The sequence below is a fragment of the Carassius gibelio genome, chromosome B14, assembly GCF_023724105.1.
Source record: "Carassius gibelio isolate Cgi1373 ecotype wild population from Czech Republic chromosome B14, carGib1.2-hapl.c, whole genome shotgun sequence".
NCBI classification, from domain to species: Eukaryota; Metazoa; Chordata; class Actinopteri; order Cypriniformes; family Cyprinidae; genus Carassius; species Carassius gibelio.
In genome coordinates this window covers 24489778-24513304 of record NC_068409.1, presented here as the reverse complement: position 1 = coordinate 24513304, position 23527 = coordinate 24489778, and the positions used below count along the sequence as shown (strand labels likewise).

At 34.4% G+C, this 23527-nt stretch overlaps 1 protein-coding gene across 4 annotated transcripts in view; it reads left to right on the top strand.

The window, feature by feature from the left end:
- Window positions 1-22598, top strand: part of LOC127971390 (E3 ubiquitin-protein ligase RNF130) — a 42797-nt gene extending 20199 nt beyond the window's left edge. For 2 of the 4 annotated variants that reach the window (XM_052574373.1, XM_052574375.1), the window contains exons 4-10: window positions 4085-4335; window positions 6024-6095; window positions 11657-11739; window positions 15857-15953; window positions 16990-17194; window positions 19204-19297; window positions 19704-20048. In XM_052574373.1, coding sequence (XP_052430333.1) covers window positions 4085-4335; window positions 6024-6095; window positions 11657-11739; window positions 15857-15953; window positions 16990-17194; window positions 19204-19297; window positions 19704-19719 — 818 coding nt within the window. In that variant the 3' untranslated portion in view covers window positions 19720-20048. Of the gene's footprint in view, window positions 1-4084; window positions 4336-6023; window positions 6096-11656; window positions 11740-15856; window positions 15954-16989; window positions 17195-17347; window positions 17499-19203; window positions 19298-19703; window positions 20049-21421 lie in introns of those variants that run through there. The other 2 variants (XM_052574374.1, XM_052574376.1) reach the window with 2 other exon arrangements.
- Window positions 22599-23527: the final 929 nt, after the last annotated feature.

Sequence of the window (23527 nt, the reverse complement as noted above, 5' to 3'; positions counted from 1 at the left end):
CATAAATACATAAACAGCATCACCAGAACTGTTCTGAGTCACTTCACAAGCATTTTACTGTTTCATTTGAGTAAAACCAGTGTCTGTTTAAAGGTATTCATGTTAACCCATCAAAATAAAAGTTCATTTTTACATAAAGGCATTTTGCTAGAAATATTACTGTTATTTAGTAGAATGTATATGATACTGCTGCTACTGTTGAAAAAATCTATAAAACTTTTTAAAGAAGTAAATCCGATAATATTTCTTCCATGTTTTAATTTTAATAGCAAATCCCCTTTGTTTACCAAAAAATTAAATGTGTTTAAATTTCATTAATTAAAAGACAAATTACATTTGGGTGAAACTTGTTTACTGTTTTTCATAATTATATTGCTTGTAGAAAAATGTAAACACAATTGCTTATATAAAAAAAAAAAAAAAATCTATACAAAACCATAGCAGTTAGTAGACTGCAAATTAAATCTTTGTTTATACATGATGAAACAACCATAATGTCAGACACACAAGCAAGCCACATTCACACTGACATTCAGACTCCCTTTTCACACTCTTTGCACCCTTATGACATTCAGGATTTGGCTGTAAGATGCAGCAGTTTCTATACACAAGGGATGATGCACCTTTGATTACTTCCATAATAAATGCATGCCTGTTGACCCTGTAGCCTTACACTACAGTCGTAATCCACTGATTGTATGTAGTTTTAAGCATTATCTCTTCATTGGACATATACTATATAAAGCTGTTTTTAATCATCTGCTGAAAGTACTAATATGTTTTTACACAATATAATTGTATAATTAATATGGTGTTATTTTCATTTTCTTATAAATATAAAATACTATTTCATTCAACATTTAATCTAGTTCTTACTAATAAAATGATTTTGTTTTGCTTTTCTTTATTAGGGGAAAAAGTTCTTTTTTTGTTGCATTTCAGAATGTTGTATCCTGATGTATGTAAAGAAATTAGGATTTGTTTCACTGTGCTTCACATTTCTTTGTAATCAACGTAATTCTTTAAGAACCTATGTGGTGCCTTTCATGAGGTTTTGTATAATATAACCTGTGTCCCTTGTGCTTCTTTCACAGCCCTGCCATGCTATCTGCTGCTACAAAGCTGTGAAAGTAGATTTGTGCCTTGTAGACTCTAGAGGCAATGAAACTCGTCATCAGAAAAAGCCAGTTAATGTTTTATTATGGCATCTCAGTGGTTTATCAAAGAGCTTTACCTCAGAGATATGTTTCCGCAGTCTTTCAGTCCAAACACTTGCAGTCTAAAATGCCAGAAACCACAAACTGAAAGTTGGATGTGAAAATGTCAGGGCACAAATTTGACAGAGGCATTCTGGGATATATCTCTCAAAATGGTTTGTATTTAGAGTTTGTGCCATCAAGGTTAATCATATCGTAGGAATAGTCAATATAAGAATGTGCTGAGTCTTGTTTGCGTAAATAACAGCATAAAAATAGTTATTTGCCATTGCATTTGTTTTCCTGTATATAGGGCAGTTCAAGTGCAGAATATAGTTAGATTAGATCACTGACTAGGACAGGTCAGCAATAGGTTTCTGTCTGTACTGTTCTGACCTTATTATTTCAAAGCCTAAGGGCCAGTATTATATCAGTGTCTGTGGCACGGCCTCAGCCCTAGATCGGTGTTATGGTGTGCGTTTATGGTTGGGGGGGGGTGGACGGGGTGTTTGTTTGTCCTCATTTTATGTTGGCATGATTACTGTGCCATTTGTGTGACTGTAAATGTTTATTAGGTCAGATCAGAAGTATTCAACTGTATCTGTACATTTGTATGCTTTCAATACAGGTAAAAATAATAATAATAAACTCATGCATCGGCAATATGTTATGCAGCTTTCCTGTAAAATGTTGTTTGTGTGGATCTCATACTTGTTGTATATTTTATATTTAGTACTTTATCATTTCAGAAAAGTCTTTCCAAGTGAGTTTTCATAGGCCTCATTCCCACTGTTTTTGACCAATTCAATATGAAAAAATAAGATTATTTTGATTTATCCTAAAATAAAATATGAATAAAACATTTCTGGGTTCCCACAGGTCCTTGAGATCCTTGAAAATTTGTGATGTCCTTGAAAGTACTTGAATTTATTTTGTGCAATAAGTTTTCTGAAAAAAAAAATCGTATTATTTCCTTTGGTTCACTAATATGTTATTATGCTAATACTTTGTGACCTATGCATATTAGCTTGCTTGATTTAGGTTAGTTACACGCATTAACATGCTACGTTAAGTGTTAATTTGTGTTGTACGTTGCCATGACGTTTACGCACCTACAAAACTGCTACGATAGTACCTCAACGTTTCACAGACACACCATGAAATTAATGTTGAATTGCTTAGCTTGTTAAGATAATGTAAACCCCTGAGGCAAGAAAAACTTACAGGCATATTCATATATCTTAAAACTTCTGGTTACAGTACATGACCCTAAGTTCTTTTCAATGAAATTAATGCAAAATAGTGTTCCTAACCATTCAGTATAATATGGAATTGTCCCGTATTCGTAGGCATACGCCATATGACGATAGACCATAAAAACAACAAATTCATCATTCTTTTTGCACTAATAATTTTTTGAATTGCGAACATAGCCACTCAAGGAAGGGTTTAAGACCTTGCAGAATCCTCTCTCTGCTGGACGCTCCCACTTCACTTGCGCTAATGGCAATTCCCTTCACCATCTGCATTTTGATTTTTCAGTTTGGGTGAATGCAACATCCAGCTAGGCAAGAAAACATGCAATCTGCCTGAGGGAAGACATCTTTAAGTTAATGTTGTTAAACAGAGAAACAAAACTACATATTTTTAAAATTGTTACTTTTAGCATATTCCTAAACCTAGACCTCATTAATATTGAAGAACAAATTCATGCACCAAAATCAGCCAACGCACTCCCAAGTTCTGTTTAATGGAAAAATATTTATTTCATTTATTCGTAGGCTACATGCTTGCAATAACATTTTAGATCAAAATCATAAATGTCATTGAAAAAAAAAAAAAAAAAAAACTTTATTGAATGAAGTTTCATAGATGTTCAGTCGTTATACTTTGTGTAACACACAACCATAATAAACAAAACTGATAAGAAAAAACTAAGCAGCAGCTTAGTTATTTCAACAACAACAAAACAAAAAAACCCATCAGATTTTAAATGTAATGCAGGCAATTCTGGGAATGTCAGTTTACTCACTGTAAATTATAAAGTCTTTCTCCACTTCCAAAAAATGCTATACTTCTGTAAAATTACATGTAACGTCCAATAAAATGTTTCACTGTATATAGTAGGAGAATTTGCCACTTACCATTTAACTGGTTTTTACTCTAGCTTTTTTACAGTTTTTTTTACCCTTAAATAAATTTTTACAGCATGGTACAGAAAAAATATTTTGAGCGTCCCTTATTCTGTCTCTTATATTCCTATAGTCCCATTTTCTGAAGTTGACAACCCTGATGCAAAAGTTAATATCAGATCATTTTAGAATACAGTATAGGATGTACTGAAAATCTCTGTCATAAGGCCAAAGAAAAAAGAAAAATGCTTTTTTGCATAGATGTGTTTGACACATGAAAACTAACAATTTATCTTACAAGGTAACACGATGTAACCTTGCTCTCACTTGAAATGTGTTTCCACATAAAGTCCTGGAATTTCAGGGTATTGGACCTGAAAAGTCCTTGAAAGGTCCTTGAATTTGAAGTTAACCAAGGTGTGGGAACCCTTTCATTTGTAATAGTGTAAAATAAGTCATACAAATAATTTTATTTTACTTTAAAATTACAGTACTAATATTGACGTCCCAATTTCTTCATTTCCAAACAGTAAACCATCAAGCTTTTGTTTTGACCGGTTGCAATCATGAAAATGTAGGTGCTGTAAAATGTATAAAATACATATAACATTTATCATGATTTATTATTATTACTCATACTTGTATTATTTTATTGTATTAATGATTTAGTAATTGCATTATGAATCTTTTTTTTTTTTCACATAATTTTCTTGGCTGAAAATAACTTCTATCTCAATATAATTTATCTGTCCTAAGGCACTGGAGACATAGTGGCGGTAATGATCACAGAGTCCTTTGGAAAGGAGATTCTGGGATTCCTGGAGAAGAACCAGACTGTGTTGGTGTCTGTGATGGTTGGGTCACGAGGGCTGCCCAAGAACATCAACCGCGGCTCCTTGGTGTTCGTCTCCATCTCCTTTATCGTGCTGATGATTATCTCCTCTGCTTGGCTGATCTTCTACTTCATCCAGAAGATCAGAGACACCAGCGCACGCGACCGCAGTCAGGTCTTAGACAACACACACACATATACTAGCCTAGCACTTCTGCTTCAGTATTCTCCTGTTGCTTTTTTGAACAAAACACACAAAAACACACACTCACCCTCAAGCTTGCATCTAAAAGCAGTGCCAGATTTTTCTTCCAAAGATCTCTCTGATATTTAACAGGCTTATCTGACCTTCATGGAACTTCTTGTATGCTCAAATATAGTAGTAAATGGCCCAGCCTTCCCAGCTCATGAAATCTTAATGCAGAAGTGTGTGTGTGTGTGTTTGGTGACACTCTGCCTCTTCAGCGTCTGGTTCCACACACACACACTCACAGTCCTCATTACTCCACAGAAGGGCTGATGTCTCTCAGCCCTTTCTATTTTAACAGACTTCTGAATTTACTGCTGGCATAAACTGCTGTAATCAAGCTGTTTTAACGTCTGCTGGTATGAAGGTGAAATCTCTTATTTACTAGTTAAATTTAAAGTAGTAGACACAGTTTATACTACGGAGTGCAATGAAAACAGTGAGTGCATTTGAATTCAAGGCTTTGCCCTGAGAATGTGTAAGGTTACTTAAATCTTTTTAATTGGGGGCATGTCATAGACAGTTTCAGCAAAAGCTTATTTGCACATCTTTGCCAGTGTGATTATAGCTTAACAGTTTTATGGAAAAAAAATAAATAAATAAATAAATATATAAATAAGAGTGCAATAAATTATTCAAAAGTGGCAGTAAAAACATTTATAATGTTAAAAAAGAATTGTTTCAGATAAATGATTTTTTTATCTTGTTTATTCAAGATTCCTAAAAATGTATGACTGTTTTCACAAAAATATTAAACAGAACAACTGTTTTCATCATTCGTTAAACTATAAATGAAAAGTTTTTTGAACACCAGGTTGATATTAGAATAATTTCTGAAGGATCTATTAATTCCAATCAAAATTCTAATAATATTTCACAATATTACTATTTACTGTTTTTTTACTGTATTACCCACACATACTGCACCTTCCATTGACTTCTGTTGTTTAATTAATTAACTTATTATAATTAGTACAGACTGACCCTAACCCCTGTGGCATTTTTAGATTTGAATGAAAACATCATTTGGTCATTAAATGAACCGTACTTGTGAAGACATCCTCATGAGTCTGTATATTTGTGTCTATATTTGAGAGGACATTTTGAGACCTTTGCAAATATAGCACATACATGCATGGTTTAGCCAGCATAAATCCTTTGGCCCTGGTTGCCCCTTTGGCTTTTTCTGTAAACTGTCGGCGGTAAATCGCTGAGCGGTTTATTTAGCATTAACTGTCAGACCGAAGGACCGAGGACATCTCAGAACAAACACTCATAAACACACACAGACAATAAACTGCCCATTACAGGCTGCACTTATGGCCCTCACCGTCAGGCCTTTCACTAACTCAGCCTCATTTGCTTTATACAATCCCGATAAGACACTTTAATATGTTGCTTCTATCACAATTAATATTGCTAATGCTTTCTTCTCTGCATTATTATTCCGCTCTACCTTGTTTATGAAAATCTGAATCGCAATTGTTTTTTCTGCTGTTCAGAGTCTTTTATTCCCCAACATAGTTTAGTAATTTTAATTTCCTGTTTCATTAAGTCAAGCTGTGAATCTAAAATTATGTGAATTACCATCTCATCTCTGTCTTTTGTTACTATAGCGACGGCTGGGAGATGCTGCCAATAAGGCCATTAGCAAGCTGACTACCAGGACGGTAAAAAGAGGGGACAAGGTGAGCTCTTTTAACGTCATTGCTTGTTTACTTTCCTCAGGCATGCATCTATCCATGTAATGTCTGCCAGGCTATAGTAAGCAGCACTGTGTCCTATTATGGAACTGTTTGTGCAATTCTTCATTCATATTGCATCTCTGTATTCCATGAGGTACTCACTAGACACGTACACACTGCTGATAAATACGCCTGTCACTATTCTTCTGAGTGCTTAATCACATTGCATTTTCAAACAACTGAAAACTACAAGTAGATAGAAATGTAGCCTTGCTGTCTAGCGGCAACCTGTACATTACAGTCTACACAGAGTGCATGCGGTTTAAAAGCAGACGCCTAAAGAGCATAAACAAAACACAACGCCTTTGGAAATTGCTGCATGGTGATACGTATCTGCCCTACTATTATTACTTTAGAAAAAGCAATCTCAGAGCAGTTAGTAAAAGCAATCTCAAAGCAGGTGAAACTACTTGGTTTCTGGTTGAAATCCCTGTTTCTGTTTGCAGCAAAACAAACATTACTGCACTACATGTACAAATGCGCAATAACTTTCTGTTCATCCAAGTATCATACAAATGTATGACAGTTTCCATAAAAATATTAAGCTGCACAGCTGTTTTTAACATTGACTGTTTCTTGAGCACTAAATCAGCGTATATTCTGGCTGCTGTAAACTCAGCTTTTAACATTTTTCAAACATAATAAAAAAGCAAACTCCGATCGGGTTAACCTGTTGAAATCAGTTTACACCAAAGCAAACAACACAACGCAGATTTTTTTTTTATCCTCTTTATAATAAAGTGACTAGGGATCTCAGGATTAAAAAAAGAAAGAAAAACTGCACAGTATATTTATGCATGTGGTGCATCATTACTTGTGTAATAATACAATGCATATTAAACCTTTGCTCAAGGTCTAATTTAATCAATAATTGGTGGTTAAATATTGGTGACAGATAGTTTAGGTTCATCTCTAAAAGTACTCTTGAATGTACCACAAAGACATTGACCTGTGTAAAGGTGAATGACTGTCAGGTGAGCGATGAGGTAAGAAGGGTCGTGAGACTTCACAGCTGTTTGGTTGGGAGAAGGGCTGGAGCTGTGCCAGTCAGTGTGTATCATAGCCCAGTCAAGGTCAGCTCACATCAGCCATGAATAAAACATCAGTGGCCTTGGAGAAGTGCTGCAAGAAATTGAAACCCCTTCGTCTGAGATGTCCTGCTCGCTAGTGATTGAGTGAGAGAACATCTGTCTATCTTCCTCTGCCTCTCTCTTTCGGTCTCTCCTTTTTCCTTTTCAAGTGATTGCCTAATTTTATTTTTTTTGATCAGTTATGACGCATTTCCCAGCGATGATTCATCTGTACAGCTTCACTGCCTTGGCTGAAGCCTCTGAGTATCAGCCACGTCCCTCTGCAGGGACCGACCGGACCAGAGTCGATGACTCTCACACTGAGAGGGCCCCATTAGAAACCAAACACCACTCGTCACAACATGACCTTGACCATGCAGAGTAGACAGGACACTGCCAGGTGACGGAAATAGCATCTAGAGTAGAGAAGATGCTTCCAGGAAGAGCAGGACAGTGTGATATAAAACCTAGGAGGATTTTGTCACTTTCTAAATGGCTCCATGCCCAGGGAGGTCTAGTTAGTTGCCTGAGTGATGCGTTGCCTGCTACTAGGGGTATATTTATTGTGTCATAATATATAAATAATGTTTGAAAGCATTGCTGCTGCATAACATTAAGTCTCATAGGAAATGTATGATGAAGTCCTATTAAATATTGGGTAAGAATGCCACTTGAGCCGTTATTGTAGCATTAAATAATCAAGTTAATTGTCAGTGTCATTTTAGTATTATTTTACATACTATTATTGTATTTATTAATAGTTTGAATTAGTTTTTTGTTTGTTTTTATTTTAGTTTAAGTTTTAGTAATATTATGTTGTCATTTTTAATTTAGTTCAGTTTTTGTTTGAATAATTTCAGTACTAACACTTAAACTTTATTTTAGTTGGTTGCAAATGTAGGATTTCTCGTTTCTCATTGAATGTTTTTTTCAGCTTTATTTGAATTACTGATTTTTGATAGTTTTAGTTAATGATAAGATTGTTCATTGCAAAAATCAAATCAATTAAATCACTGTAATAGCTGGTCTTGTCATAACTTTGTCATAGTTAGGCTTTTCTTAATTGCTAATGAAGGCTTATAAAAAACTATATATATATATATATATATATAATATTTTAGTGGTGGGCCGTTATCGCCGTTAACGTGCTGCGTTAATGCGAGACTCTTATCGGGCGATAAAAAAAATATCGCTGTTAATCTATTCTCAAAGTTGGGTTTGGGAGCTGGGTCTATATTAAGCAAACTGATGACTTTCACCTTGATATTTTATATAACCGACTGGCTAAGGCCAGCCTAAAAAGATGCTCAGGACAGTTGACGGGCCACTGCTGCGCATCGTCACGAAAACTTATCTTTTTCACATGTTTTTACAACATCCAAACACAAGACGCGGAAAAGATGAACGGACGGAGTAGCTGGTTACTGGTGTTCGATGCGCACGAGAGAGAGAGAGAGAGCCGCGTGTCACGGACAGCAATACTACTGAACCAAGCTCTCTTCTGCGAAGAGAAAGGCGTCTCAAAATACTTGAACATCAAATTTGCTTAATTTTGCTCTTGTGCCGACAAATACATACAAAATATGTCAAAATCTCCACCTTGGAAATAATGCACGAAAAAACTGTCAATTATTTCTTAAGTGAAAGTAAACAGTTGAGGGAAAAAATGGGATGTGTATTATATTGGATGCGTTCATGGTCTCTTAAAGTGACCGCGCCTTATTTAGCTACTGCCTGCTGTAATGTTTATCCAAGAAAATGAAAGAAAATCACTCACTGCTCTTGACTGAATTACTTTTTAGTTTTAACAGTCAAAACAAAAATTCAGACACCAGGTATAATTTTTGATATATATATATATAGCAAAACTGTAATAATGTGAGAAATGATGAAGGTGTCTGAATAAATGTAGGTTTGATTGTATATTTCATTTTTACATTGAAGACTATCCAGTGCTATTTTACATTTAATTATTTGGTTTTTGTATCTTGACACCTACAAACTTGAAAAAACGTAAACACTGGTGTAAAACAGGTGTGTTGTTTGCACCTTGTGCAATGTGGAATTAGTTTACAGCTTTTTCAAGCACTTTGTGATACATTTTGGAAACAGGAGATGAGCCCCTTTTCTTATGCATCATCTAGCTTGATAAACCCCTTCTCAAAGACTTACTGTCTGTCAATTTTGTTTGGGTAACACACATATTCTGAATGTCTTCGGCAGAATTTGAATCACCCATTTTAATCTAGATTAATCTAGATTAATTTCAAGATCACAGTGAGATTAATCTAGATTAAAAAAATGTATCTATGCCCACCGTGTGTGTGTGTATATATGTATATGTGTGTGTGTATATATATATATATATATATATATATATATATATATATATATATATATATATATATATATATATTATATATGTATATGTATGTATGTGTATATATATATATATATATATATATGTATATATATTATATATGTATATATATGTATATATGTATGAAGAAATGCGCATCACTAGTCACTCCTATAAGTAGGCAGCGTTTCCTCTGTGGTGTCAAGATTCGCTTCAGACTGACCTCATTGGTCAGTCAAGTGACAGATGGACTGAAAGCAGAGCCAGAGAAATACAGCATCTTTGACACATTGTATCTACTAAATCTGCCGAACGATCGCTCTCTCCTGCTCAGTCAACCTGCAATAATTATACAGAGACACACTGTTACCCGAGCAGCTTCCTATAGTTGTCTCTGAGACTTGACATGGGTTTCTAGAAACACTCTGAAGAAATTATTTCCATGTTTTTTTATTCTATTTATATTCCAGTATTTTTGGGATCTGTGTTAGGTAATTATTGACACAAAATACAGTATGAATGTTCAGAATGGCATGCTATCATACATTAAAATAGGAATGGAGTATGCCGTAATTTATGGTGTGCATGGAACAAGATGACCTACTTCATTTGCCAAAATGACTTCATCCCATAATATGTGCTCGTCTTGATCTTTATTTTTTAAAGTGTTCCTAGAATTGTAAAACTGTCTAAATAAGTGTCGCAAAAAAAAATAAAAATAATAATATATATATATATATATATATATATATATATATATATATATATATATATATATATATATATATATATATATATATATATATATATATATATATATATAGGACACACGTATTCTCTTGTCGCAGGAGCCATGTGTTTTAACATTTATAATATACTAGCTGAAATATTCGCTTACTGCATAATGAACGGCTTACAGTACATATTTTTCTGCCTACTATTTGTTGAAGTATTATGTAATCCATGTGGATTATGCAATGATATTTTTTAACTGTATTATCAACACTATATTCATTATGCAGATCACATGTTTTTAAGTGACCTCATTTACAACATGCATTTTTAATTAAGTGAGTGACAGCTAGTTATCACCTAATACATAAAAGCAGTTAATGTGCAATTAAACCCTTGATGTACTGTCAAAAGTTAAGAGATTGCAATGTGCAGTGTGCTCTTATGTTAATAGAATTCTGCATGCAATACTGTGCACATTACATACATACTTTGCTATTGTAACTGTACAGATTGCTACACCGTAGTTAGACCATTTTAATCTCATCTATTTAAAGAATTACATAATAGTTTGACTTTATAATCAAGTGCACTTGAGAATAGCTGGGCAAGGTGAATACAAGGAAGAGGCTGCGAGGAGGTCAAGAGATCAGATCAATATAGAGCGAAATGCAGGTACTCAAAGCACAATGCCAAGAGTTTCAAGAGAATTTTACCTGCCTTATTTCTATTTCTCACAGATACGTGTCATGAGGCCAGCATACAGATTTAATAATAATGGGCTAGTGATGCTTAAGTAGAAATAGTAGGGAAGATTCAAGGTCCTAAAGAGAATTATATTAAGAGTGTTTCTGTTTCTTATATTTCTGTATTCATATTGATTTATCTTAAACATTAAACAGGTCCTCCCCTTATTTTTGTTTTTGTGTCCCTAGCTTCTCACATTCAACAAGTGATAAGCAGCAGAACCTTACAATGGTCTCTTGGTTTATATTTCTGTGATGTTTTTACGGAGTAAAAATGCAGCTGTACGTAATACTTAAAAAAAAAAAAATAATAATAAATTCAGCAACATCATCTTGTCTATTAATGTTTCTTGTCAGACAGCATTTCCCCTTTACATGTGGTCAGTGGTCACTTATTGCATTTTAGCTTAGCTTCTGTAAAAATGATCATTTGATAGTCCTATTCTGGTTTGACTGCAAATGATCCTAAAACTGCCCCGATGTACCTGTTGTCTGTATCCTAATGAAGCTTTCTAATGTTGAAAATTAAATTTTGAACTATATTTTGACTAATGAAAAGGCTAACTTTAATCTTCATCTTGCGTTCATGTTTTGCAGGAAGCAGAGCCAGATTTTAATCATTGTGCAGTGTGCATCGAAGGTTATCAGCTAAACGATGTGGTCCGGATCCTACCCTGCAAGTAAGTTTGTGTGTCTGTGTGTATTTACATATGCATTTAGTTTCTCTTTGTGAAACAAGGGCAATGAAATATCAACTATTTCTGCAAATTAACTTTTTTCTTTTTTTAAATGCTCAGTTTTTTTAATTTCTGTTTTTTACTACTAATATTTATTAATATACATTTCTTTAATTCTCTTTTGTTGTCGTTCTATTGTAAGAATAATTATAAAAAAAGGTTATCCTTAATGTTTTATTCAGAATTTAAACTGAAACTGCTCTCGTTATGGTAGTAAATTATTATTATTTTTTTCCATTTGAACATTTTCTCTTATGTTGTCCACTGACAAAATATTTTTGCATTATCCGGTGCAATTTGGTTTCTCACCCCAGACTTTGAATAATGGTCAAATGAAATTTGGAGCGAGAGAGGGAGATCAGAGGTCTCTTGCTGTTGTGAGATGTGAGTGTGTTGAGGAAATGTGGCACTGCTGTTGCTGTGAATCACTGCCCTGTCAGACCCACTCTGCTTATTTTTAGCAGCTCAGCTTCCAGTGACCTCTAGGCAGCCAACACACATGCATTTATTTATACTTACCAACAGATACACATTATTCATGCACAGTATATTAAAGGGATGCGACATAAAGTAAGCACACACTAATACGCAAGCATGCCCTATCCTACCGTTTCAGACACCATCTGCCGAGTATGACCCGGTCACACAGCTGGAAGTCTAGCAGCTAATTTTGTGGATCATCTTACACCATGTCCACATGCTATAAATGCTTATGTAGATACACTGTGAGCTGCTACGTGCAGTAACTAGTTTGACACTAGAAAGTCAGTCATACAGGTTTGAAATGAGTAAATTATTTGAAAAATTGAAAATAGATCAATTCAAATTGGTGAACTATCTCTAGTACAGTGTCAGTCATCTCTCCATGATATCTACTAGCTTTGATACGTTTTCTCTTTTCATCCACACCCACTCACGCTCTATTCTTATTATCTCTTTCACTCCCTCTTTCTGTCTCTACAACTGTACAGCAGCGATGAAGCACTAATCCAGAGCCTGGTTAATTGCATTGTTCTCTGCTTACGGCTGAATCATTGCTCCACTCCAGTCAGATCAAATAACACACTCGTGAGCTGCAGCCTGTGCTGCCTCAGACAGCTGCTGGCATCCAGCAACAAACCAGTCTCAAACTCTCAGTCATCGTGAGAAACCGTTGGATGACCATCCAGGAGGTCTTAAAGCACCAAGCATTGTAAACCCCATGAAATTCAACTTTTATTCCATAAATGTTGCATTCCGGGCCATGTGTATGTTAACATACTCCCAAAATGTGGCACAATATATAAACAATAGGCCATTGGCTAATAAAAATGTATGCCATCAAAAATACTGGCTGCTGTAACTTCCAGTTTGAATAATTGCTGTCAACACAGGAAAGAAAATAGGCGCTTATCTTTGATTGCATGGGGTCTTTTAGATGCCAGTGCATCCTAGCAATCCATCAGTATTGTTGATTATAGTAAGAATGTTGAATATTTATCATATTTTACTGTTCAGCTTTAGATACTCATATATAGATAGTTTAGCTCTGAGGGCTCTGCAAATATGTGTTCAACTAAACGAGGAAGAGTACTGCAAAAAAACAAAAAAAAAACAAGTATAGATACATAATGCAAATGCATGACCTCCATAAGGACAGGTAGTGATGTTGAGTTATTCATAACCGATTTCAATTCATCCCAAAGGTGTTCAATAGGTTTGACTAGCTTTGTGCTCTAGGTTTACTGTCATGCTGGAATAGAAAAGGCCCTACCCATAGAGTTGTCATACAGTTACGTCATTCTGTGCTGTATAGTCAAGATCTGTTTGGAGATTTGAACTGGAATAACTAGAATAGCCAAACCATTTGTCGTAAAGAGGTGTCTACTTATTTTTTTATCATATAGTTTATTTCTTAAAAAAAATAAAAAAATAAATAAAAATATTCTGGGTATACGTATAATGCAAGATTTTAACAATCAATATCACTGGATCATGAAGAGAAGCAGTAATATTATGGATCAATATTAGTTTTTCCTGCCAGTGTGCTATTGGTTAGATTATTACTGTTTTGATAAAAGATAATAAAAAAAACTATTTTATTTTCATTGGAATAACATGTTTAGATATTTTTTCAAGAAATATATATTTATATTTAATAAATCGAATAGATCAAAAGCAACAGTAAAGTCATTTGTAATGTTGCAAAAAAAATATTTCAAATATATGCGGTCCTATGAATCACAGAATCCTTAAAGTGTGACGGTTTCCACAAAAATATCAAGCAGCATTAAGCAACTGTTTTCTGCCTTGATGATGATGATGATGATAATAAGAAATATTTCTTGATCACAAATCAGCATATTAGAATGATTCCGGATTAATCATGTGACATTGAAAAAGACGCAGAAGAGTAAAGACCCTAAACTTGTGTGTGTGTGTGTGTGTGTGTGTAGATGGTTGTCATCTGTTCTTATCTTATGTTATCTCTTCTTAAGGTGAGTATCTCTGCTCTCTTAAGCTTAAGCATCTCCAGCCACAATCAATAACTCACAGCAAGTAATGGCAGCACACTTGACCTAGCCATGGCCATTCAATTTACGTCCCTGTGCATTAGCTTCGCTTTAACTTTCTTAGGGGTGTGCCCTTCATTTCATGGATATGACTTACTGTTTTGTGACAAGGTGGACTGAAATGTGTATTTAAATATGCATGGTAACTGTAATATAACACAGATCATGAAGAGTGGGTCCACACACAGAGCTGGTCTATCTTATGTTGCGGTGGTATGCATCTCTATGTATACTCTGTGTTGAATGCACCCTCATCATTAATTCATCATATGCTCTCCATTCAAGCAAATAAAGCTTTGTTGGAGTTTGTCTGCATGTTGCTTCAGTACAGGATCATTCCAGAAGCATACGTCCTTTTAGCACCCCTAAATCACAGTGTCATTGGCACTTAGCATTATTTAACATCCTTGGATAAGGCCTCTGAAATGAATTGCTGCAGCTGTATTCCACAAACTCTCTTGCCCAGAAGTTCTGTTCAGGTTGTATTCAAATCTTTCTCGAAACACTTCTTGCTGAGGAGCCTGCCTTTTATTCCTGTGGGAACTTATGTAATACTGATATAACTAGCATACTCAATTGAGGGGTTTTAAAATGTGGGTTTGGGCCCGTGTTGCTGTGTTTGAGGATACTGGGGTGACTGCAGTAGGGATGAGTGATATATTGATTATATTTGCATTGATTTTTGTTGTATAATATTTTTTTTATGCTCACCGAGGCTGCATTGATTTGATCAGAAGTAAAGTAAAAACGGGTCATATTTTGAAACATTATTACAGTTTAAAGTAGCTGTTAGACATTTTAATATATTTCAATATGTATATATGTAATATAATTCCTAAAGACTAAGAAAATAGTGTTAGATTCTGTAACAGTCCATTTTAATGAGTTGTTTCAAAACTTTGTGCACATTTACCAAAATACATTTAGGATGAATAAAAAAATAATTAAAACAATTCCCAGCTCTATGATGCAGTGATAAAGATTCTTCACAGTCTTCAGAGCCACAATGGCTGCCTTGTCTCTAGCATGAGCCTCAATGGCTGTCTTGTGCCTAGAATCTTCCTCATGAAGAGGGTTTCCGCTATCGAGAGCCCAGGGTCTTTCCTGGAGTAAACACTGCTCAGATTGTGCGGCAGCCGGATATGAGGAGGAGGAGAAAGAGACTCAAAAGCTCTCTGTGAAAGCTCTTGTCGCTCCTTTGAAGTCCACCAGCTTCTTGCTTTTAATCTTCCAATCTCACTCTCTCCTCTCTGGATGTAATATAAATGTGTAATGTGCTTTTACATGTAATGTCCTTCTTACACCAGTGTTCTTAGAGCAGTTTCAAATATTTATCGAGGTATGGTGATAGCAAAGGCTTGATGCTGCATCTCATGGTCTTACATCGTTAGAAAAGAACTAGAATCATTAGAAACATTTCATATTTACGGTTTTGCAACCAAATGTTAGATGATTATAACATGCATATGTGCTGTATTTATGGCAAAATGTTTTTTCTTTCTCTTCAGGCACGTCTTCCATAAAATGTGTGTGGATCCATGGCTAAATGAGCACTGCACCTGTCCGATGTGTAAACTCAACATCCTCAAAGCTCTGGGAGTTATGGTAAACACACACACACACACACACACACACATGTGCTGGGTTTCCATGTTTTATGGGGACCTAATAGATGTAATGGATTTTATACTGTACACACTGCACACAATACTTTCTACAGTTTTAGATTTTCAAAAAAAGATTGCTCTATATGAGGTATTACCTCACGGGGACCAAAACATTTTCCCACAAGGTCAAAATGTACCAGTCCCCATAATATAGGGAATACCAGGACCAAACACACACACACTGTTTAAATATTAATGATTTATTATTTAAATAAACTCATACTTGATAATTGATAATTATGTTAAGATAATTCTAATTACTGTAGACCTATCTAAACAACCACCCCTGTAAAAGAAAACCTTCATTTTTAGACAATGATTCACTCTGTATAATATTTTTGTTTTACTACTATTATTATTATTATTATTATTATTCTTGCAGACATGCCTGAAGGGATGTTTTGTCACATTTACTGTATAGCTGAATTCTGAGAAAAAAAAAATGTCCTCCCAAAGAACAGCTACCCAAAGAACACACACTGACTTAAATTTATTACTGAAACAACAGACATATTGATCTTGGAGGGCAGCAGGTTGTGACATTCTTAAGACTCTTATTTAATGATGTTGTGTTGTTATGATTTTATTATGATTTATGTTCTTGAAAGTAACATCAATTCCTGCAGCTTGGATGGGATGGATTGCCTGAATTATTACAGATCTGAGCATGTAAACACATTACTGTAAAAAAAAATGGCAAAATGAATATGTGTTGCTGGTTGCAACAGAATGATAAAAAGTTATTTGTCCTGTAATCTTGCTTTTGCAGTGAGAGGTGCAGGATCATTGATCCACTAGCTCCCTCTGGTGGTCACTTCAGTCATTTCATAGCATTTTTCATGTCACATTTACATTTAATCATTTAGCTGACATGAAATTATGTCATGTAATTATGTAATTTTTTTCTGACATTAGGAAGATTTGCTTCAAATCATATTTATGTTAATAAATCATGTACTTTCATGTACTTACAGCCCAACCTGCCCTGTGTGGACAACATGGCTTTTGACATGGATCGGATGTCCCGTAGTCAGACTTCCAGTCAGAGGACAGCGCTGGTGGACTTGTCCTCTGAGACCAGCATCAGTCTGGAGCCTCTGCACCACTCCAGTTCCTCCCAGCTTCCCTCCGACGAAGAGCTCATTCCTCGCTCCGGAGAGATCAACATTGCGGTCACTAGTAAGAGCGGGGCTTATTGTCTCTTGTTTTGTCTCTCTTAATCTATATGTACTTATAGGTGAAGTGTGTCATTTCTGCATCACCAAAAAATCACACACTCCGTCTTTAAGTTTGCTAATCTCTGTCCCACCTTCTCCTTCATTTGCTCCCCAGCAGGGGGTAAGCTTTCCTTACTGTAGTGCACTACTGCTGTTGTTCAGGAGCATCTGTGTGCTGCTGAGGCTGAGCTCAGTGATGTGAGCAGGTGTCTGTGCTCCACCGCAGTGTGTCCTGCCCTTTACTGCAATAAATATCTTGTACTAGACTTCTTCTGTCACTGCGTGTGTGTCAAGGCACTCTGATCTCTTTTCTGACATATGAAAATAAATTAAAAATTCTATGTAATATATATAATTGTATAATAAACAGGATAATGTACATTCAGTCATCATCTTAAAATAAACACCTTTAGGGTCATAATAGTGTAGGTGTTATTTTGAGATAATGACCATTTGAAATTATGTTATTGGTTACGTTTTTAATATTTGAGCTGTAATATTGCACACGTTTATATCTATCCATCTATCTATCTATCTAATATATATATATATATATATATATATATATATATATATATATATATATATATATATATATTATATATATATATAAAACACATTTTAACAAAGAAATTTCCCTTTGACTTTAGTGGGCCTATTTTATTTTATATATTTTTATTTATTTATTTATTTTTTAATTAAAAAAAATAAATATATATTTAATTATCTTTAAATTGAAAAGAGTTTTTAAGCATTTTATTTGAATCTTTGTGTTACATATTTGTTTTATTTTCTGTTATTATTATTTTCTTTTTTGTCTCCTAAATCTGTCGTTGTAGTTGCTGTATGTAAAGTGATTAAAATGTACATTCCATGCCATGTGTTGCAAGATAATTAATTCATATTGGAAAATGAATTTGTTTTGATTTGTTTGAATTTCATTTGATTGTTTTGCTACACAAGCAAGCCACCTATAGTAAAAACCTCAGACCTTCATCAAAAACAAAATTATATGTACCTATATGGTACGAATATATCATATTCACCCTTCATACTCCATATTATATATTTTCCTCTTTTTAACTTGCGTGTTAAAAAGTTTAAAGTACATTACGAAAGATTTGAGACAAAATGCATACCAACATATCAGAGGGTTTCAACAGAGTTTAATTTATTTTATTTTACACCCACTCGTTTGATTTCTTTCCAAAGTTATATTATTGTTTAGGTTACGCCAGCATTTTTAATGAGGTTATACAGACTAGTAGCTCACATGTTGAGTGCAATGAAACTATACTAAAGAACAGAAAGCTGCATGCAAGTAAAAGAAGTAAATGCTCAAGGAACTACAAACCTTTGTTGCAGAAACAGATGTAAGGTAATTACACATTTGTGGGATAATTTATTGTTTACCAGCCATTTGTCCTGGTGCTATGTCTTTAAAATATTATGATCAGCAATTTTAACCCCTCCTGTTGGTCTGCGTTTGTATTGCAGTGATTAATTATATTAAAGAACCCCAAGCAGGTGTATCTGCTTGAACAGCTCTGCAATTTATTTATGATTTAAAGAGGTTTTTTTGTTGTTTCTAACTTTTTTCAAAGAATTTTACAAATCCTTTTAAAAAAAAAACTCTATGTGGAATACTTACTGATTGATCTTCTAATGACATGGTCTTCCTAACAGATTCAAACCCTCTCTGCTTTGTAAATGTATGGCTAAACCAGCACTAAGTGTCATGTGTTCTGAGTGTGCTACATTGAGTTTCGCTCTCGTGTTTTATCTGTCTTGTGTGCGATCATCGCTTGCCTGTGGTTTCCTCTACTGTTCCATGGAATAGAGAAGTATTCCTCTTTTCTTCACGCCTCCACCTGTCGCCAGTTTCTTCTTCTCTTCGGCTGTCTGTCGAGATGATACCCTGGCCCCGCCCTCAACAGAAAATGACCCCTCCCCCTTTTACTCTGTTAACAGAAGAGTGGTTTATTGTTGCCAGCTTCGGCGTCCTCTCTGCTCTCACACTTTGCTACATGATCATCAGAGCCACTGCCATCGCCCCCACCTATGAGTGAGTATTATGGATATTCTTTTTCAAAGTTTTCGGATTGTCACAGCATCACTAAACACATTTAGTATCTACTGCACAGCATGATCTCTCACATTAGTGTGCTACTAAATTAATGCACTACTTTTCTATAAGTAAATATAAAGTGTCAGTATTATTTAACTGTTAGGGCTGTGGAATCTTTAAATTTGTTTGATCAAATTTGATAGTTTATTTAGATTTTATATATAACAACAACCCAGTGATACTTTAGTACTATTAAGATACTATTAAAGTTTTATTTACATTTCCAATTTAATTTAGTTTTGTAAAAAAAGTAGTGCCCACATCTAAATTAGTTGTTTATTTCCATGTGCCTCACATCAGTGCTTGTTAAATGTGTTTTTTTCTTTACTTTTGTCTTTTGCAGACTGAAGTTGGAATGAAGATATTTTTGTGGCGTCCTCATTTCTAAAACCGAAATGCATCCTGAAAAATAAAGTCGTGGATTTCAGACACTTGCATTTGTTATTAGTTAACTTTCACCTCTTGCACATTCAGAGCTTTTCACTGGATGATATAGCTGATGAACTTCCTGTTTTACTCAATTTGCAGTATTAAAGCCATTTTTAGTTTCATTTTAGATTAATAGTGTTTTGCATTAATGTCTTTTACATGTGTATCATTTTTTTTTTTCAAATCTTTTGGTTTGTCTTTGATTGTGAATTACATTTTTTTAATGACATTTGTGTATTAAAATTGCTTTGTGCAAAAATCGTTGTTGTGATTTTTACTAAGTTAGTAGTTACTAGTACTAATTGTATTCCTTGATACTGTTTTGATGCTTCTGTCTCTCGTTTTTGTTTCCTGTGGCGAGACTCCTGAATCAAATTTTTACTCTCAGACCAGCATCATCCATCATGTCACATTTTTACTGGACATACAGTATTGAATTTTTGTGGCATATACAGTTTATTTCAGTAGTGCTTTACAGTAAGTCAAACCAAGAGCACTAAAAATACTGTAATAAATCTATGAGGACAGATTGTGTACATTTAACATTTAACATTTAACATTTAATGCAGGGATTGTGTAACTTAAGGTCAGGTCTGTTCTGCACCACCAGAGTTTAGCTGGAAACTAAACACATGAACAAGCTAATGAAGGATTACTTGATGGAGTGAAGTGTATTATTATGTAATAGACATTATTAGGCTGCTGTCTTTGAGTCTATAATCAAATTATAACAATGAAATGATAATACAATATCCAGCATATTACTGTACATTTTTATATTAATTATATTTATTTACTCACCTGTGGGTTACATAATTTTTTTACATACATATGGTGTATTATGAAATAGTTTAATAATAGCTGATTTTATGGAACAGCACATCCACATGTTTGTCTTAACAGTCTGCAATTCACACAGTTTTTATAGTTTTTCGTATTTGTATGATAATAACCAAATCTTGGATTCAAAATTTTTGTCAACTTGTTTTCTTATTTAGCACAGGTTTTATTTTTATTTTTGTAACTGATTTGCCATATACCTCATTGATCTGTGCTTATGCACCTTAGTTTCTGAGTAAAAAACTAAACATTATTAAAGGTAAGTTTGGAGAAAGTTATTTTTAACAAAAGGTAAGAAGGCGGTGGTAAAATGTACAGAAATAATCTGAAGTTTTTGGGAAGTTGTTATGCCCTGTGTGAGCAAATTCAATACATTTTAGTCTAATGCGATTTATTAGCATTTTCAGGTAAAAATTACAACATGAGGGTTAAATCAGGGTGCTGTATATTCACAAAACACCCAAACACTTTCATAAAAGAAATTCACTGAGAAGCTTTTTGGTAATTAATTGGTCTGGTGTCAAGGACATTATAAAGTGTCGATTACACGTAACTGACCGACATTGATTTTGTGCTGAGATGAAATGTCAGATTTGAGCACAACCTTTATGGAGGAGATAAACAAATCTTTGCAGTCAGCAGGAGCCACATGTTAAATATTTTATTAACATTGAGAAGAATCATACCTTCTTTCATCTATCTCATTTCTACCCCCCTGCTGTACACAAAACAGAGTATTACAACAAATGTCTCAATTTAACCCCATCATTTTTGTTGTTTGTCTGTTTTCAGGCGGTCATTTCTTCAACCGTAATTCTGTGTCTCCGCGCAGCGTCGCCTGTGAGATGGAGCTCCCAGACATCCAGGCATCACTGGACATGTACGACGACAACAAATCCTGAGGACACGCACCTCCTCCTCCTCCTCCTCCACCTCCAGCCCATTCCTCCATCATCCTCTCCCCGAGCCCAGACTGTGGGGGACGATCTTTATGAGTGTGCAGTGGAGTATTGACAGTGAGCACACTGACTCTGGCGATAAACTCTACCACTGTAGAATGATCGGTCGCCTCAAGTGGACGTGATTGGACTATTGCACCATCATCAGCCTCCTTACACTTTTACACTTACCTTTTCTCTTATTTTTTGAAAGACTATTTCAAAAGACATCTTTTGACAGACGGCTGTGGGAAGTACCTCTTAGTTCATTTCTCTGGTCTCCTCAGTTAGCCACAAATTTTGTGTCGAATGTTGTCTCGTGTATGTAATTTGCTGACCGTTTTTAAGTTCTCATGCATAATATTGTTCCAGATGGGGAAAGCTCTTCTCTCGTGGACAAGCGTGAAAGCAGGATCAGAAACCGAGCTTTTATAGAAGGGCTGTCTGCTTTGTATCTCTGCTTTTGTAGCTAAACAAGATGCAAACGAACTCGTCCTTCATCTGCTGAAATGCTGCAGCTCCATGTTTAGCGCTGTCCCATTAGCACTCGAAACTCTTCGACGAATCACCGTTATACTTCCTTGTAGAAATATATACAGTATTTCTCTGTACATAGAAGGAAAATGTTTTAAACGTATTTAAAGAAAATCCTACGGAATACCTACAGCGAATACTAATCAGTTCCAAGCAAGGGGACCTAATATATATATATGAATATATACAGTATTTGCATATAATAATTCATATCTCTCTCTCTCTCTCTCTCTCTCTCTCTCTCTCAAGTGGCCTCTTAGCACAGTTTATCTTTCCTGGATCTTGCCCGTGCAAAAGAGTGTCTGTCTCTTTTGTGTTCTCGTTTTTGGGGGATAGTATTGTGACCATGCTGAGATCAGTTTTGTTTTCTGTCATATTTGGTTGCAGTCAGGAAAGGGCTGAAGCTCTATTCTCAGACACTCAGTGAGTAAATGTGGGTCATGATATGGGCTACCTATGTTACATACTGCCTCAGCATTAAACTTGTCATAATTGTCTATACTGCTTGCTTTCTTTGGGTGAGGTTTAAATTCTACACAAATAGCACAAATCAGTGTTATATTAAGTCATTAGTATTTTGAATTAGCTTTTCTTTTTTTTTCATTAGAATTTTTGTTTTAGTAAATATGATTTTGTAATATGTATACATAAAGTAGCTTTATTTTTTATTAATATTTAGGACTTTTTATGCATTTTATTTCGGTTAGTTGCCAAGGCTACATTTTCATTTACATTTTTAATATTCATTTAAAAATGTAATCCAATGTTTACATTTCATTTTATTGCAGCTTGATTTATTTGAATGAAAAGCTAGTTTATTTATTTATTTAATTTTTTTAGTTAACAATAACAACACTGACATGGATGGATGGGCAAATAAACTCTGTTGGGGCACCGGCCATAATGGAATAAATTTGTTCCAATCTGAACAAAAGAGGGTAAAAAAAGAGCTAATTGGATTTTTATAAAGGCAAACATAATTAAATATGATTAAATACTGATATAAATATTAAATTATGTGTATTTTTGGCATATTTATTATTATTATATAAATATTTATATATAAATAGTCGAACAGTCAAATATATAGTCGAGCTGGTGAAATTGGGACAGTAAAAATAAAGCATCACTCCTTAGATTAAATACTACTTAATTACTATAACATTTACAATTTAATGTAATTATAAGCAGCTTCACAATTAAACAAAATAAACTATATATATATATATATATATATATATATATATATATATATATATATATATATATATATATATATATATATATATATATACTTTTTTTTAATGACTTTCTATGGGTGTATTTTGGTCTCCTTTGGTAATTGGTTGCCTTCTATTGTAAAAAAAAAAAAAAAAAACTATTAAAGTCCCAAAAAAGTCCAATTTTTTATGGGTTTAATGGTTAA